Genomic DNA, 20,060 nt, shown 5'->3' with positions numbered 1-20,060 from the left:
TACTAATTTTAAGTTCTACCATTTAATATTTTTTCACATTGTTGGGTGATAATATATTTTCAACAGAAATAAATGGTATCTTTCACAATTGTTTGTACAGCTGACGATTTTGGGTAACATTTACCATTACACTACTTGTAGTTTTAGGTTATCATCTTTCTATTACACTGGGTGTACAGAAGAAAATATCAGGGTTTTAATTTGTTATTAATATCTCATGGATGAGGTGTACAATGTTGATTTAAATACAAAATCAAAGAACAAAAAGGGCAGTCTTAGTTGCGTGCATGGCCATAGATTGATTCACAATCATTCTGCTTGACAGTGCTGCTAACCAAGACAGCGACTTCTGAACCGAAAAATCAAAAAAATAAAAGCCAATACCAACTTAATGTACAATTTAAAATAGTAAAAACATTAAGCAATGTTTCACCAATTTTAACAGGAACTATGCAAGCTATTACCTGTAAATCTTAAAAGAAAAATTACTCATTTAAAACTGCACACACATATAGATAATTCAACCATAAAAAACAATTTATTCTCAATAGAAACACACTTTGTAACAGAGCTATTCGTAAACAAGAAGACTGTTCTCTATCAGATCTAACTTACAACTATGAGGACACATACAAGACAGACATTAAGTTGATAGTGGCTTTTATTTTTGAAATTTAAGATCAGAGATTTAAGACCAATTTTACAGAACTCATTTGGAATAACTAATAAGGAAATATCTGTAACTAGCTGGCCCGTCTAGTCAGAATCTGGACCCTTGGGGCTCAAGTCAGCCCAGGCAAATGCTGGAGTTAACTCAGGGTCATGGGGCCTACCCCATGGCCACACAGCACTTGCTATTCCAAATTTGCCACAGGAACTGCCACTCTGGATACCTGCAGATCTTGCTTTCACCATTCCAGTCTACCCAGATAGCTCCACCCTGCAATGTACATTATCCTCATGGTTGTGAGATTAATACACTCATCATATTCAAGAGATTTGAAAAAAGATTTATGTTTTAATATGAGGACACAGAATGCTAAATATATTTCTAATCCAACAAGAAGCAATTTAAAAAATAATAATAATAATAATAACCTAATGGCATACAAATAATTTAAAAAAAAACAAAAACTAAGATTGTCTTTAAATTAGAGAGTTTTGTTATATGACAGAATGGATCATCACAGGCGGTTACAAGTCAGCGCATGTTTAGACAGCATATGTTTGGACAAGTCCCTACCTGCACTGTTGCCACTCTAGTCAGTGTCATATGTTCTTTAGCTGTGTTAGTGAAAAGAGGTAGTGATGTCATCATGGTTGAAAACTGAATACCAAGCTATTTTGCACATGGGTTAAGTATTGATCAGTGTTTAGAGGAAATGACTACTGTGCTTGAAGAAGGTTGCCTTTATCATACAGCAATACTTAGATGGTACTGCTCGCGGTACCATCATACTTGGGACAATGTGTATGCCCAGATCTCTGATGAAACACAAGAGGATTGCTTTGAACACTGGTTATGAAGGATAGAGAAATGTATATAACACATGGCAGAAATTATTTTGAAAAATTATAAAAAATCAAGTTGTACTGCAAAACTTTCCTATGCCCTTTGTATATAACAAAATGTTTTTTTTTTTTTTAATATGTCATGATAATGTTTAAAATAAGTATAACAATAAAGTTAATGTTTACATTAAAAATAGTAAGAATAATAATTACAATGGAATAAAAGACTGAATAAATATAATTAAGAAAAGGAAATACATAAAAAAATCTTGAAAACATAAGGTAAAAAAACAATTTTATAGGCACATTAAAAAGAAAGAATCTAAGTAAAATAAAATTAATTACTTTTAAAACAAACACGTGCATAACAAAGATAAAATAAAAATAAAAATAGAAAGTTTAACACAAGCAGGTATCCCAATAATGTAACAATATTAATTTCACTAGTATAAATAAATGTACAGTAATACAGTGCGTTCAGTTTAAAGGTATCTAAAAGTAACAGCTTATATTAAGAAAACCATTAATATAATTTAATAATTTTATTTTTAATGAACACAGCAACTCACCAAACTTTAATACAGCTTAATCGAGTTTAATGTGTGCACCTTTTGTACTTTGGCAGACATCTAGACAATAATCTAATTCTTACCAGGTGTTTAGTAGAATCTGCAGCATTATTAGACCACCAGCTTCAACAATTCTCCGTTTTAAATCGTCCTAATTTCAAACTTTTCTTTGGTACATACAACTTTAAATAAATCCCCAATCAAAAAAGTCCAAAGGAGTGATATCTGAAGATCTAGGAGGCCATGCAGTTGGACCTCATCGTCCAATTCAACATACGAGGAAAGTGTTGTTCAAGAACATGGTAACATCTCAATTAAAGTATGGTGAAGCACCACCTTGTTGGAAACTGAATCTGGAGGAATCTGAGAAACAGCAAAATTCTTAAGTATGTTGAGGTACATATGTGCTGTTACAGTAGGCTCTATGAAAAAAACCAATTGATGATGCCATTTTTTGTGCAGTCCTAACCAGATACTAACTTTCCAGTGTGTCCCTCATTTTCAATTATTATACAAGGTCTGTTCAGAAAATAATCTAACTTTAACTGAACTTTATTTAATCAATATTATTAATTTTATAGATTATTGGTCCTTGTTCCCTTCAAAGTACTCCCCTCTCCTATTTGCACACTTTTCCTTGTGGTATTTCCACCTCGCGAAGCAGTTCTGGATAGCTTCATTTGAAATATGAAGCTATTCAGAACCAATATGAAGCTATCCAGGCCTTTAAGGTCTGGGACAAATTTGCTATAATGTCATCAATAGTCTCATAACAGCGTCCTTTCATCACAGACTTTAATTTTGGAAATAAGAAAAAATTGCAAGGAGCCAAGTCTGGCAAGTAGGGAGGCTGAGGGAGGACAGTCATTTGATTTTTGGCACAAAACTGACAAAGCTGAGTGTTCAGACGCATTGTTGTGGTGAAGAAACCGTGATATTTTTTGCCACAACTCTGGTCTCTTTTTGCGGATTTTTTCACATAACCACTGTAAAATGCCTTGATAATATGCACGGTTCGCTGTTTCATTTTGAGACACGAATTCAAGAACAATTCCATTAAAATCAAAAAAGCAGAGAGCATCACTTTGACACTGAATCTAGACTGACTTGCTTTCTTGGGGCGTGGAGATCATTTGCCAATCCATTATGATGGATTGGCAAATAATAGCTTTCCATTATGATGGAAACTTTTGTCTCAATTCATAGCCATAAACCCAGCTTTCTTCTCCTGTTATGATCCTTTGCGTGAATGTTTTATCGATATCAGCTTGTTCAAGAAGTTGCCGACAAACATCCACCCTATGTTCTTTCTGCTGTTCAGTCATCAAACAAGGAACAAGCTTTGCTGCAACTCAATACATGTTTATTTTTTCAGTCAAAATGTCATGGCCTGATCCAATTGAGATTTGCACACAGCAGACTGTTGATTTTTTGAACGTGGGTGTGTCATCAGTTAAAGTCGAAGGCCTTCCTGGTACAAGGGTCATCTTCAATTGACTGACAACCACTTTTAAATCGTGTAAAACCATTTTTTGCATTGCATATGACCCAGAGAATCATCTCTGTAAGCTTGTTTCAAAAGTTGAAATGTTTCTGTGAAAGTTTTCCAGTTTCATGAAAAATCTTAAGTCCTATTGTTGCTCCTGAAAATAGCACAATGCAAAAACACTACTAATACTTAAACAAGATATCAACAATCTAAGAATAAGTGGTTACACAGGAGGTTATATGAAACACAATGCTGCCAACCGTACATCACTAAATATCTCCGTTGGTATATAATTAATGTTCGATTATTTTCTCAACAGACCTCATATTGTGGTTTGCAGTACCCCAAATTCAACAATTATGTCTGTAAACTTTACAAAAGATTGCATAATCACTAAATAACAATATATCACGATAATTAGGACTGCTTTTACCACAGTGCATTACCTCTGCAGCAAAACTGATATTGTAGGTGGTAAAACTGATATATATATTTATATATTTGGACAAACCCATCAATCATCCATCGCTGGTGGTTGCTAGTTTTATTAAGGTAGACCAAGCTAACCCTGACAGGCCATTATACTTTTGTATACATTTAGCTCAGAAACTATATAAAAAAGTCAAACTAAAAAAAGTCAAATAAATTATAAATATAATTAATTAATATGTATAATTTTGAAAATTAAACCTGAATGTAACAAAATATACATCTAGGTAAATCAATAACTCAATAACTCAGAATAACTTCAGATTAAGATAATTCCATAATAATTTCAATATATTTAAAATTTTTACACATTTCATTAACCACCATGTTGCATAATTATTATAATGAAATGCTTGGGTAATTACTTTCTGAGTAAATAAACATTCAAAATATAAAACATAAATAAATTGTCAATGTTCAAATCACCACATTTTAACAAATAGGAGCTAGCAAAATGACCTAACTCGCATATGCAATAACTCACACTGAATTGACAAGAATTTACATAAGTACAATACTGTGCTAATTAATCCAAACAGAGATATTATTTAATAAAAAGTAACTTTATTTTTTAAAAAATCCTATCTGAACAATTTGTAAATACCTAGTAATTAATATGTTCTCTTTATTCCTAATCACTTCATGTACATGATTTGGCATAAATCATTTTTTTTTTTTTTTTTGAATCAAGTTTATTACACATCTTTTTGATTTTATCATAAAACCATACTGATATTGTTACAATGAGGTAAAATTTTTGGGATAGTCATTTTTTGACTATGCCTAAAGATTTTCAATTGGGTTTAAGTCGGGGAGTTGCATGGCCACAGGAGCACTTTAATGTTTTGTTCTTCAAAGGGTTTTTGCACTTTTTTGGCAGTATGGCGTGGCGTCAAATCTTGTTGAAAACTCAGTTGTCCTGTGGAAATTTGTTTAAAAGTTATGTCATGACCCTTTCCTTCGAAATCTTGATATATCAATCACTTTTCAACATAATATCTACTGGAAGTAATGAACAAGACCTTCAAATGTGAAATATCCTCAAAAAAATTTTTTTCTGGGGATGTTTTACAGATTGCTGGATATGAGCTGGTTATGTATTTTTATCTGATGCTTTTCTAATACATGGAACTCTTTGCCCTTCAACATAAAGATGTGATTCTTGGGAAAACATAACCTTTTTCAGTCTTCTTTGGTCCAGTTAGCATGTGCATTGGCCCACAAGTATTTTTTTTCACATTGCCGGTGTTAAAAGCAGTTTTTAGGCTAGTTGACGAGGTTTCAGTCCAGCTGGAAGAACTCCATGTCTAACAGTTGGCACATCTGAATCTGCTCCTGACTCCTAATTCTTGATTTAAGTCTACAGCAGATAATTTTGGATCAATTTTACTTTTTCTCACTAATAAACAACCGATACTGTATTGAAAAGTAGTTTTTTTTACAGCCTATTTGCCTTCCTTTTAGGTAAAAAGGAACAAGTTTCTTTTAACTGTTTTAAAATAGTATTCACTTATTTATATGTTCAGTTTATTTAGTTTGTTGCTTATTATTTTGTGGGTTAGTTGGATGCCTGAGATGTGCGATGAACTCGTCCCTAACACTGGGCAGGATAGTGGTTACATTAGCTCAGTTAGAAAAACCACACATTACACAGACAACTTAAAGAATAGGTGTGGTCAAGCAGTGTAGCCACAACATAGAAAAAACAAAAAAATATTGGAGGGTTTGGATTAATTTGCATGCTACTGAAGACTTGCTTAAAATATAGTACAAGTATAAATAAGCATCACATAAGAAATCCGATTAGTTCTTTCTGAATTTTATGACAAGAGGTTTAAGTGCAAGTGAATAAACTTAAAACAGTATTATTGATCCTGGTAAATTACATATTGCAAGAAAGTTGTGGTACCAATTGTTAAGTACATGATATTTTAATTTAATGTTTTCTGGTATCTGCACTTTTGCCAGAAGTATTTTTAGATACTTAGATATGTGTTTCATTTTTTTAAACATAAATCATAGCTGAGGTTAAAAGGAAATGTAAACATAGTGATGAATATTTTAAGTATGGTTTTATTCAATCTCCTGCAAACATCACACTGCCTACGTGTTTCATCTGTTAAAAAGTCTATTCAAGTGAAGCTATGAAACCTTTAAGACTACAAGAACATTTAAAAAAATATGCACTGAAAAATGATAAGCTATTATCTTATTTCAAGGACTTAAAGAAAAATATTTGAAAAAACAACACCAGCAAGCCTATACTTCAAACTTGATTGCAAGTTTCAATTGTAAAATTTTTTTGTAGATTGCAAAATTGCATATTGTTAGTAAAGAATCAATTCTACCAGTTGTAAATGAGAAAATAAATACTATATTATCAGCATTTGATATTATTTAGAAAATTTCTTTGAGGAATAATATAGTTCAAAGAAGAATTGATGAAATGACTCAAGATGTTGAGGCATCACTATGTGGGTATTTATTTAAAAATATCACAATTCTTTCAGACTGACGAGTCAACTTTGCCTGAGAATGATGTCTTGCTACTAGCATCATACGATTTATAAAAAAAGAAAGAATTTGCCAAGAATTATTATTTGCTAAGTTTGCAAACTAATACCAAAGGAGAATCAATTTAATGTTTTGGAATAGTTTTTTGCAGAAAAGGAAATTCCCTACAATAACATTTATTCAGTTGCTTCTGATTGTGCTCTGGCAATAGTATAACGCCACAGAGGCTTTCTTACATATATAAAGAAAACATTGCTAAATATATTTGCTGTACATTGTCATTCATCATAATCATTTAGTAGCCAAAAAAAAACTATGGTGAATGCCTTCATACATGATTAGACTATGTTATTAAAAATCAATAAAAATAGAAGTAACCCATTAAATGCGTTTATTTAGAAAACTTTGTACAAAAAATAATGAATTTAATTGTCCCCCACTTCATACAGAGGTTTGCTGGTTTTTTTACAGGAGCCAACTTGAATAAATTTTATAATTTTTTTTTTTTTGACTCTGTGATAAAGTTCTTACAAAAAAAGTATTTACGAACCAGATTTGTTACAAAAATGATTAAGGTTTTAGTCTTTTTTGTTTAATAACTTCTATATAAGCAGAATTTAGGAACAGAACTCTACCAGTTTCTACATCTGTCAAAATGAAAAATACTGAAGAAAACATTCATTTATTGTCACCAATCGGAAACTTTAGAATTTGACTTTAATCACAATGTTTGAAAATATTATTAAAAGAAGATACCCGATTTTAAATTGATTTTCAAATTCATATACTGATGAACCTTTAAAACTTCAAAATGATCTTAAGAAGTGACAACAAATGAAGAATTGAAATTTATGTTTAAAAACGGTTACAAACATTTCTGGCTACAAAAGCACATACCTTTGCTTTATCCAGAATTGTAGCATGCAGTGCAGAAGTTTCTATGTTTCTTTCTTCTTATTTAGTAGAACATGTTGCAAGATTTCATACATCAAGATACCACGTGATATAGTTAATGCATATGGATATAAAGTCAACCAACTGGAGACTTAAGAATGATGTTAACAAAAAATGGAACCAAACATTAATAAATTATTAACTTCACCACCAGATTCACCCTTATGATTAGTATTATAAATAATATATTTTTAATGATTTTTACTTCCTTGTACAAAATACAAGGAAGTATTGTAATAGCGAAAAATTTTGGTTTTCAGATTTTAATGGAAATAACAACTTTGGCCATCCCTGAATTCATTTTGACTAGTTTCAGCGTGATTTCTTTATGTGTATGAATCTTGCAAAACTCAAAAACAATTGCTCATACGATGTTGAAATTTTGGATTTAGGACTGTTGTAATATTTAGTTGTGCACCTTCCCTTTTGATTGCAATCGACTTAACCATAAGTGTCCAAAAAAGCCCAAAATCCAATTTTTTTTTGGATTTTGGACTTTTTCTAATTGCAGTAATAAGCCCTCATTGACAGCTTTTTGACAATATATCATAAGTGGTACTTATTTTTGTTGGTTCCAGAGTTATAGTCAAATAAAATTGTAATTAACAAAATATTTGGATCTTAGTGATAGGGGGAAAGGCACATCGGTTCGAATCAAACTTCACCTACTTTTTTTTAAATTTAAATATTGATTTATTAATAATTATTATTAACCTCCTACTGTGGAAAAAGTTTTACAATTAATAATAATTCAATAACAAAAAAGAAGAAAAACGAAAAATATCAGAAATTATTAATGAAATAAAATTAATTTACTTTTAATTTTTAAAAATGTGTATATGTAATTTAACAGGCGTACAAGAAAGTCATGTGGTGTACATATCAGATTTTTTGTAATGTTCTTAGAATGTGTAATATACTGTTCATTATAAGAATAAAAATTCTTTTAATTTCAGATGTCTAAATTCTTTTTTTATTTTTATTTATATACTGAGAAGTATTATAAAAATATTTCCAAAAGTTGAACATACCGCTTTATGTAATCATCCAAAAGAAGAAAATAATAAAGGTGGGCGATCAGTAATATTTTATCAATGTAGTGGAAAGTGGATCAAATAAGTTTGGAAAACATCAGTCTTAACAGATGATAAAAACAAATATTTATAACTAATATAAAAAAATAACTAAAACTTTGATATTAAAAGCAGTAAAACTAAAAATAGATTTTTTAAATTAGTCCTAGAAGTAACAATAGTAAAGTTCTTGATATGTAGGTCATCTATTAATTTTTTCTATGAAACATTTGCTACTATTACAAGCACTTAATTCTACTGTTAAGTAATTTCAGATTTGAAATGCACTCAAAAATAATATCTAATTAATAATTTGAGTCATTTTCTTTTTTTTTTCTCATATCTGGAAAATCTCAATTATTATTTTAACCATACTTAATTTAAGTAATAATAAATAGGACATTACTGTCCCTTGATTTATTATGTCTTAAAAAAAAAACATAAAAAAGTTTATGATATGAAAAACATCACCTAATAAAGTACTATAAAAAAAAGAAGATAAATAATGAAAATTAAAGAATATTACATTATTAGATAAAATGATAGATAATTAGATTAAAAAAAAACTCTTCAAATAAAAAAATAAATAATACCAACCTATCCGAAACACAGGCAGCATTAGATGATGTTAGTTTTTCATCAGTATATTTTATAGACGATTCCAAATCATTAACTAATGTGGTTTTATTTCTATTCATCATTTTATTATGAATTTCTCGTGATTCACTACTAGCAATAGTTGGTACTCTAATTGGTGACAAATCAATCTGCTACAAAAAAAAAATCATAAATGAATTTTTGAACTTACAATTCTAATACAGACAATGATCACATTTAAAACATTAAAACATGATCTAATAGTTTCATTGAATACCAGAAAACAGCAATGAGATTTATGAAAACACTCCAGTAGTAAAAAAATTATACAAACACAAATAATGACCGATATAAATAATTAACTTCCAGAAGAATGTTATGTATTAGGTATTAACATTTTGGTAATTATATACAATTACAGACTCACCTCTGATTTTGATGAAATTTGGGACCTAAGCTTGGTCCTAAGTTTTGTATTTGGGACCTAAGCATTATTTAGGACCTATGCTTTATTTGTTATAATTGAAATTATTCATTAGAAATACCTTTCACCTGAGGTATATTCCTTAAAGTTAAACACTACCTCACAAAAAATTTTATAATTAAGAATTAAATAATTTGATTTCAGTGAAATTATGTTAAGAATGAGATTAGATTCACTAACACTACATTAAGTTAGGTTAAGCTTAAGGTGTGGGTTTTGGTAAATGTACAATTACATGGTTCAGGTAAGATTTAAATAAGTTCATTAAGGTTTACGTCAAGGTGAAGGTTACATTAGGTTGCGTAAGGAACTTTGTATGATATCAGCAGACATAACTTAATGCTCACTTTGCTCCCTAACCTTGTCTAATTAACTTTAAAAAATTAAATTGGCCGATTGTGTCTATAATTGTATACAGTAATCAATTATTTAAACTGAAAAAATGTATATTACATTTGTATAGTGCAGAATTATGACATTTTTGCAACTGGCACTGCATAAATAAAGAGGGTTGTAAACTCAGGTTAAAATCATTTCTGATGAATAACTTAGGAGATCCTAAATAACGTACATTCCAAATGTCATAAAAATCAGAAATGAGTTTGTAACTGCATACAATTACCAAAATTTTGTTCTAAAAAATAATGAAGAATTGTTTGGTTTTTTTTTTTGGGGGGGGGGGTTGAAAAACGCTTTCGTGTTATCATCGCTCCAAATAAAAGCTTTTTTATACAGAACTACAATAAGCGTCATATAATCAAATAAAAATATATAAAATTCAACTAAAAATAAAACTTTACAAACTCAGGGGATGTAAAGGAACCTTTTCGGATAACAAAATGGGTAAGAACTGTAACTAATTTAAAAACCTATAAGTAAACTAAAAACTATAACACAAAAATATACCTAATGTAAAACTAAAATATTAAAAATGAAATAAAACCTAAAACTAATATCACTAAACACTTAACTAATAACACACAAAGGACTTTTAAAATAGGATAGTTTTTTTAAAAAATAAATAAAAAATTAAAACAAAAAACACAATATAAAATTAATATAAATATGAGAGAGGGGTGTAGCGGTCCCTTCTCGGACAAGAGAATAAAAAAAAAAACAAACCCAGAAAAATAAAAAAGACACTATAAACTTAACCAAAAACAAAACTATACACCACAATATCAAATTTTAGATACAAAAATAGAAACATCTGATCTACAACTTCATTGTCATGGCCCAAAAATTGACAGATATTTCTGGGCAATTTAAATTTACTACACAAAGCCGCATAACTAATACAATCCACAAGAATATGCTGCACGGTCATGCAGCAATTGCATTGTGCGCATAATGGTACGTGACTTGCTGACATCAGGTACTCGTGTGTGACTCTAGTATGGGCTAATCGCAATCGACAGAGGACTACTTCCTCACAATGAATTTTTCTGCTTGAGGAGTCCCAAGGCAACACAGAATCTTTAATGTGCCAGAGTTTGTTAACAGTAGACGTCCAATCACCTTGCCACTTTGCTCGAAGAGACTGTTTTACATAATTAATAAAGTAGAAACATGAGTGGTAAAGGGAGGTTGATCATAAGCCTCTTTACCAGCAGAATCCGCACTTTCATTATCTGGAATTACCATGTGGCTAGGAATCCAACACAAAGTCACTTCTGTGTTGCGATGATTCAACTTAGCAATTGCATTATAGATTTCCGGGACCAACGGATGTCTAGAGTAAAATCTTGTAAAGCTTGGAGTGCACTACACGAGTTGCTACAAATAAGGATATGACGATATTTTGGGTTAACGATTAACCCAAAATACTTATTTACTTATTACTTATTAATAGTGTATAATTCAGCACTTAATATACCTGAAATATTAGGCAGACCAAACATGCAGATTTTGCTATTAAGAGTAAGTGTGCTTCCAACAGTACCATTCTGTTTTGAGCCATCTGTGTATACTATTGCATCCAGGTTTATTTTGGAGAGAATATGGTGAAAACTTTGCTAAAAACAATAGGTAGTGTTGCTTGTTTGTTGTATGTGGTAAGATCAAAAATAAAATTTATAAGGTTGATTCTTCACAGAGAATATGAACAGTGATACGTTGGAAAAATAGAAGTTATGTCCACATTTAAATGATGTAGTAACCGCTGAATACATACATCCACAGGCACAGTATCACGTGGATGGTCTTTGTATCTCTGTAAACTAGGATTTGCAACAACTGTGGTAAAAGCTGGATGATTTGGTTGCCCTTTAACACGGGCAAAGTAAGATGCTAGAAGTTGGTCACGTCTATCCTAAAGAGATGGTTCACCACACTCCAAAAGTATGCTAGTACAGGGCTTGATCTAAAAGCACCTGTAGGAAGACTGAGAAAAGCGTGGTGAACAGCTTCTAACATCTTCAGCATGTTATTACGCTATGAAGAGTAAGCAACACAACCATAATCTAAGCAGGAACGAACTAAGGAATAATAGAATCGCAACATACAAGACCTGTCAGCTCCACAGTTGGTGTTGCTAAGAACTCTCAGCATATCTAGCAGTTTGGAACATTTTTTTTTTTTAATTGTTTGATGTGATTGATCCACATAAGACGGCTGTCAAAAAGCAAACCTAAAAACTTAATACCACGAGAGATAGCAATTTCCTCTTCATTCAGAAAGATCTGTGGTATAAAAGAGTTCCGCAATCGAGAAAAGACTACACATTTTGTTTTTCAGATGAAAAGGTGAAGCTGGTAACCTTAGACCAAGCTTGAAGATGAGATATTGTGTTCTGCAATAGCCTTTCTCCTGTGAATGTTGAACGTGTTGAACGGGATGTGATATAGATGGCAAAATCATCAACAAACAACAAACATGAAACAGATGGTTGCACACATGCAGTAATACTGTTGATGGCTACAGCGAACAAGGTGGTACTTAATACACTTTCTTGAGGGACTCCATTCTCCATTCTTGAGGATGCTACCCGATAAGGAATATCCAACATGAAACCCTTGATAAATGCAAGCACACAGCCCTTGACTCCCCACTCTTTAAGGGTGTTAAGAATACCATGACGTCGCCAGGCCGTGTCGTAAGCCTTCTTGATATCAAAGAATATAGCAATGAGGCACTGGCGGAATAGGAAAGCGTTTTGGATGGCTGCTTCCAGTACACTAGATGATCAATGGAAGAATGTCCTTGGTGGAAACCACACTGTTCTGGACATAGAAGGCCATGGCTTTCTAGGTACCACGTGAGCCTGCGGTTTACCATTCTTTCCATCAATTTACATAAAACGCTTGTTAAAGAGATAGGGCGGCAGCTTGAGGGGTTTGGTTTGTCTTTACCAGGTTTAAGTATTGGTATGATAATAGATTCTGACCAGACCGAAGGGAACAATTGAGAGGAGAATAGTCTATTATAAATACATAAAAGATGTTGTAGCGCCCAATTACGAAGGTGTGATAGCATACTGAGACGAATTTTGTCAGGTCCAGGTGAGGTGTCACATGAGTTCTTAAGGGGAGTGTGAAAACTCGTTGAATGAAAATGAGATGTTTAATCCAACATTTAATGATACTGCTTCCATCTGCAACTTGTACCTCTGAAATTCATTATTGTATTATGAGGTACAGGACACCAAATAGAAATAATCTGCCAAAATATTTGCCACTGTAGTAGGTGATGTTGTAAGGAGTTCTCCTTCTTGAATGAGTCCGAGAATGATTTGTTTTGGTGATCTGCGGATTGTAAGGATCTTTTTCCACACAGCAGACATAGGCTCAGTGCGTGACATACTGTTCATGTATTTTGCCCAAGACTTCCTCTTAGCATCCAAGAATACTCTACGACATACTGCTCTAACTCTATGGTATAAATTTAGAAGTTCAGTTGTTGGTCGGCAGTTAAATTTGCATAGTGCCTGCTGTCGATTCCTAATGGCGTTTTTGTAATCATCATTCCACAAAGGAACAGAAGGACATCTTCTAGGTTTACCAGGTGTTTGTGGAGTATATTATTAGTCAGTTGTAGCCTTGTAGCAGACATCTCATTCCACAAGTAAATAGCAACACCACCACTTTCCCTACTATCTGCAAGACAGTCGTAACTCTTACAGACATAGCCTCTGAGTGATATCGCATCTTGCTGTAGAGTAGATGCGTTTCTTGGAAGTACATTATTAGTGGTTCATGTGTGCGCATCAACACTCTAACATCTTCAATGGACTGAAGACCTCTAACGTTCCACTGAATAATGTTCATAGGTATAGATAAATAAATTCAGGAAAGTATAAATAAGTTGTACGTGATTCGCTTTTTCTTGTTTGTATTCTTGATTTTAAATAACTCTGATGCTCTGGGGTTGGGTGGTTCTTCAACCATATCCTCCAGTATATGAGGTGACGGTGGAAGAGATTTAGTAAAATGGGATGCAACAGATGACATCCCAGAGGGGGTGGTTACGTGGGTTCCCTTAACAGGGAGCTTATTAGATGGCTTACCACCGCCAGCTGTGATTATCCCTGTCCATACCAGTAAAACATCAGGAACAAGAACTTTCATAGGGATCACACTGTTAGATTCACTAACTGCAACCAAAGACTTTTTGTTCATCTTTGTCAGCTCTGAAATAGTGGCTGTTAGTGAGGCAACTTGATCAGATAACATCTGAACAAGTTTTTTTAGCTCACTGTAGGATCCACATGGCTGATTACTTAAATTTGTAGGAGCTTGTTGCGATGTAGCGGCAGTAAAAGTTACGTCTGGTTTGACAGGTTTCTTAAGTTAATAGTTTTTTTATATTCTCTGCATGCCACCGGAAAAGATAGTTTCTGCTTAGTAGAGATTCTGAGAATTGCCTTTTCTTCTTTAAAAGTTGGGCAATCTTGTGAGGGAGCTGTATGCGAACCACTGCAATTAGCACATTTTTCATCTTCTTGGCAGTTAGCATCATTGTGTCCTTCTTTAGCACATCTACCACATACCTCTGTTTTTGAGCAAGATATTGTCATGTGACCATACCCTTGGCATTTGAAACATCATCAAGGGTTGGGAATGAAAGGTCGTACTTGAACTGAAAAATAACCAATTTCTATTTTTTCCAGTGGGACTGGAAGGTTGAACGTCAGTATACGAGAAGGTGTTGGTTCTTCCATTCCGTTCTGCCTTTTCATTATACGCTTCACTTCTATAATATATTGAGCATGAAGTTCATCAGCAATTTTGTTTATATCCATTTCCAGAAGGTCGCGGCAAAAAATTACTCCCTGACTGGTATTTAGGGTCTTGTGGCATGTTGCATTTATGTTTATGCTACACATATTGCTGAGACATAACAGGGAGCGACTTTGCTCATCATTAAATGTTTCTATCAGAATTGTTCTGTCTCGTAGTTTCTGATGTTCTTCGGAGAACCAATAGAACCGGTGATACATTTGTTAATCAGGAAAGGTGAAACCTTTTGAAGGGAGCCACCCTCCTGATTATTCTGAAGAACATTCTTATATTCGACATTACAACAATTCTCTTCTGCAGTAACATTATCCTCGTCAGACAAAGCTGACCAAGGCCTTTTCACTAAACTAAAATTGGTGTTTTTTTCATATGGACCACCAACCATCATCAGATTTGTTGTTGGAACTGAAATTTTGGTCCCACAAGTACTGGTGATATAACAGACCACTCCAGCAGAGCACACACGTACTGGAGCTAGAGGTAAATGCAACTGGGTTTGCCCTGATGCCCAGAGGACATCGTTTGAGACTCACAATGTACAGCATTCACCCATCGGCATGATAGTTCCCACCTTGGGTTACGGTAGCATTTCATAGAATTTTGAGAGAATAAGAATATGGATTTTTTAGAAATAAAATTTTTTCATAACTTTATACATGAGATACTGAAGTAAACAGATGCAAAGATAAATAAATAAATTAAATAAAAGAGAAAACACAGTAAAGTAAATAATAAAATATGAGACCAGAAATATAAAAATGATACTGATGAATAAAGTTTTGTATTACGTTATAAGAAAAAGCATTATTTGTTTACTCTTAAACATTAACCGGAGAGATTCAATCAAAGCAAATCCAATGTTAAAAAGAACCAAATGACAGGATGGTAGTTGAATGGACTGGAAGTATTTACTTTTATCATATGAAGGCCAAGTGCATCACTTAAAATAAAAATAATATACGTAAAATAATTTTATAAAAATAAATAGGAAACAGCAAGTTTTCCATAAAATATATTTTTATTTTCCAGAAGATAAAAAAAATATATTCTTTATTTTTTTATCAGTTTTTTCTACTAACTTGATCATATATTTTAAGGAGTCTTCCTTTTATTGAAATAAAAACTGTTGAAGAGATATAAGTGTAAATAATACAATAAAAATTTTCCTAACTGTTCATTAGAACCTGCAATGTGCAGCAGTCCACATTTATCTCAGTCAAGGGCCAAGATAGAGGGCAAATTAATAAAAATTCATTAGATGAATATCATTACTAGTAGTGTTTATTTCAAAATAAAGAATGAATATACATGTATGAACAATAATAATAAGATTATGCTCAAAATACATACATCTTAAAAAAACAGAATGATCACTAAATATGATTTTTAGGGAATTCGATTCAAAATGCATCTTTTCTACACAAGGATGCAGAAGAGGTGAAATAGATAAAAAAAACTATGTTGAACATAAGAATTAATCTAATTAACCCTTTCGTCATCAAGCACTTTGGACTGGAATGTGCTAAAAATGTCAGACATTTTAACTGTTATGTAGTGGTATTTCAAAACATTAATAAATCATGCAGTATTTAATCTAAAAATATGAAAATAATTCACACTTAAACACATCCTGCAGAATGTGATTATCACCAGAAATTATAACAATTTATACTGTATTTTTTTTAAATTTATTTATTTATTACAAACTTTAGTTTTGGATGGTAAAATTTACCAAAGTTTATTTTTTCCATATTTTAAAGTTATTAACAATTACAACAACGCACTAATAAATGTAAATAAACGTACAAACTAACAAAGAAATATATGTAGAAACAATACGAAATAGTATAATTCAAAATAATAACTAACTACAAATAAATGGACTAAAACATCCATGGAACTACAGAAACATGATTTTCAGTATTTGATATTTCTGTTTAATTTTCAACTACTGGAACAAATTGATGTATACACTTCGGAAAAATAGTTATAGCAACACCATGAAGTAGAGAATTTTGCAAACTATAGATGACTAAATACAGTACCAATGGATTGTTACGTTGATATTTAGTGGTACCCAGGGGGGGTAATGATAGACTATTACCTTGACATCCGAAAGTTTAATGTTATAAAATTATCATAGGACAAAAAACATAACCATTATGATGATAAAAATATTTCTAAAATTACAACATTCTTAGATAATATAAACAAATCCAATTTTTCACTGTTGCCAGTTGAACAAACCTTTCTTTCTTTTTCCTGTTTAGCCTCCGGTAACTACCGTTTAGATAATTCTTCAGAGGATGAATGAGGATGATATGTATGAGTGTAAATGAAGTGTTAGTCTTGTACATTCTCAGTTCGACCATTCCTGAGATGTGTGGTTAATTGAAACCCAATCACCAAAGAACACCGGTATCCACGATCTAGTATTCAAATCCATGTAAAAATATCTGGCTTTACCAGGACTTGAACGCTGTAACTCTCGACTTCCAAATCAGCTGATTTGGGAAGACACGTTAACCACTAGACCAACCCGGTGGGTTAGTTGAACAAACCTAATTTTTGCAAACCCTACCACTGCTAGCTACAAAAAGAATACAAAAGAATGAAACAACAGAAGTGTATTTATTAATAAATGATTAACTAAATAAATACTTGAGATCAAGATGAACTTTAATTAATTATACAACAGTAGTTTACACACTACCTCATTTTCAACTGTTGTAGAGTTTTTACTACATGATGGTGTTACAGGTTTATATTGTTTGTTTCTTTCTTGAACTGATCCATGCCATTTTATTTGCTCCAATCTAAAACCTCTTCTTTGAGCTTTCGATTGACCAATAACTGCATTAGTTAATATAACATTTTTATTCTTGGTTTCTTTTATCTTCTCCAATACAGACCCTGAAGTAGGTTCCTGAACCAATAAAAAAGCAATTTTATATAAATGTATCAATAAAATACATTACATCTAATCTTAATAGATATACGTTTCAAAAGGTGTTTTTACTTCTTTACTCAATAAATTTCAATATAGATTCAGTCTTAATATAAATTAAGTTTGCTAACAGTGCAGTGTCATAATGGCTCAAAATTGTGTAAATAATGTGGCTTTTAATAATTATTGCCTTTTGTTATGTATGTGGTGAGTTTACTGTAAAATCAAATAGAAAAAACATTACACCTTTAATTAAAAAAGCATATCATTTGTACTTTCAGTGTAAAATTTGTGATTAGGATAAGACATGGGCTCCTCATATACGAGGGTTATTTTTTTCAAGGTCCGATCGGTCAATAAAAACCTGCACAAAAATCAATGAACCTTTGCGCATATGGGTTCCCATATATGTAGCACAGCATCTCTAGTATGGCCTTCAATCACGCCATGTCACTTTGTTTAGTTCTGAACACACAGCTAGCACGTAAACATGTCTACAACAATAGCATCTCCTGCCAAGTGTGAAGTCCGTGCAGTAATTAGATTTCTTCAGGCTGAGGGGTGTAATGCAGCTGAAATTCATCGATGAATAAAAAATGTGTATGGTGAAACTTCAATGAGTGACAGCAAAGTGCGACAATGGTGCAGGAACTTTAAAGCAGGACATACAGATGTTCATGATGCAGGCGGTCAGAGAAGGAAGCGAGTGTCAACCGATGATCTCGTTGAGCGAGTGGATGAGGCAATTCGAGAAAATCGTCGGTTCACAATTTCTGTATTGAGAGATTCGTTTCCTGAAATTTCAAGGTCAGCTCTCTACACCATTGTGAGTAAGAGAATTCAGTACTGCAAACTGTGTGCGAGATGGGTTCCCAAGATGCTGTCCAACCATCACAAAACAATGAGAATGGATGCCTCCCTAACGTTTCTCCAGCACTACCACAATGAAGGAGAAAATTTTTTGAACAAAATTGTCACAGGGGACGACGAGACACGGGTCCATTTCGAAAATGAAGAAACAAAAGAACAATCCAAACAGTGGATACATTCTCATTCTCTCAGTAAACCAAAGAAGTTCAAGCGAATCTTCTCCAACAGAAAGTGTATGACTACTGTGTTCTGGGACCAGAATGGAGTTCTCTTGGTAAATTCATGGAATGTGGCACGACCATCACTGCAGCCTCATACTGCATGACTCTTCAATGTCTACGAAGGGCAATTCAGAATAAGCGGAGAGGAATGTTGTCATCAGGCATTGTCTTTCTCCATTACAATGCTCGGCTGTACACTGCAGCTGTAACAAGAAGCTCCTGCAGCGTTTTCTTTGGGAAGTGTTTGATCACCGACCATACAGCCCCAACTTGGCTCCATCTGATTTTCACCTCTTTGCTCACATGAAACGCTGGCTAGGAGGACAAAATTTTGGTACAGACATCGAGCTGCATACCAGTGTAGAAACATGGCTGAATACACAGGCGGCTCTGTTCTATGACAAGGGTTATTGGAAAGTTGGTACCACGCTACAACAACTGTCTAAATCGGAGTGGCAACTATGTAGAGAAATACCATAACTATGTAAGTACTTGTTACAAATAGAAAATAAGGCTTTGCATTTGCTGTACCCATGGTTTGGTGTGAACTAAAGGATCATGTAACAGATTGTTACTTTTGTTTAACAAGTGTGTCTTATTGTTAACAATTTCTAAAGAACCTAAACATACTGTAAAATATCCTTCATTGCAATCTGCAGTCAGGCCTGTACCTCACAGTGAAATTATTCCAGTTTCAGAGCCACCTATGAATGTATGTTTTGAAAGCAGCGATGAAGGTCAGGCAGTACTGAAAAAGACAACAATGATTTTGATTTATCTTCCAATAAGCCACAACTTACATCACAAGGTGAATTAAATGACTTGGTTAGGGATTTAAATTTATCAAAAAAATCAAGACTGCATGGCTGGAATTTAATTTAAAAAAACGCAAACATTTTGGGCTTTCAAAGCCAACAAAAAGAACTTTCTCATTACTTTATTGATGAAAATAATTTGGTTTATTTCACAAATATTGATGAGCTTATGTTGCACTTAGGACAAGTTCGTAAACCTGATGACTGGCGCCTTTTTATAGATTCGTCCAAGTATAGTTTAAAAGTGATTTTACTACACAACAGTAACAAATATCCTTTGATACCAATC

General features: G+C 32.7%; 1 protein-coding gene across 4 annotated transcripts in view; it reads right to left on the bottom strand.

The window, feature by feature from the left end:
* LOC142333258 (uncharacterized) overlaps nt 1–20,060 on the bottom strand; it is a 51,058-nt gene that overhangs the window by 3,164 nt on the left and 27,834 nt on the right. For 3 of the 4 annotated variants that reach the window (XM_075380263.1, XM_075380262.1, XM_075380265.1), the window contains 2 exons: nt 17,632–17,844; nt 9,198–9,370 (listed from right to left, as the gene is read on the bottom strand). In XM_075380263.1, coding sequence (XP_075236378.1) covers nt 9,198–9,370; nt 17,632–17,844 — 386 coding nt within the window. The remainder of the gene's footprint in view (nt 1–9,197; nt 9,371–17,631; nt 17,845–20,060) is intronic. The other variant, XM_075380264.1, reaches the window with a different exon arrangement.

This window comes from Lycorma delicatula, chromosome 12 (genome assembly GCF_047948215.1).
Source record: "Lycorma delicatula isolate Av1 chromosome 12, ASM4794821v1, whole genome shotgun sequence".
NCBI classification, from domain to species: domain Eukaryota; kingdom Metazoa; phylum Arthropoda; class Insecta; order Hemiptera; family Fulgoridae; genus Lycorma; species Lycorma delicatula.
Note: the sequence above shows the minus strand (reverse complement) of the source record. Positions and strands in the feature narration are given on the sequence as shown.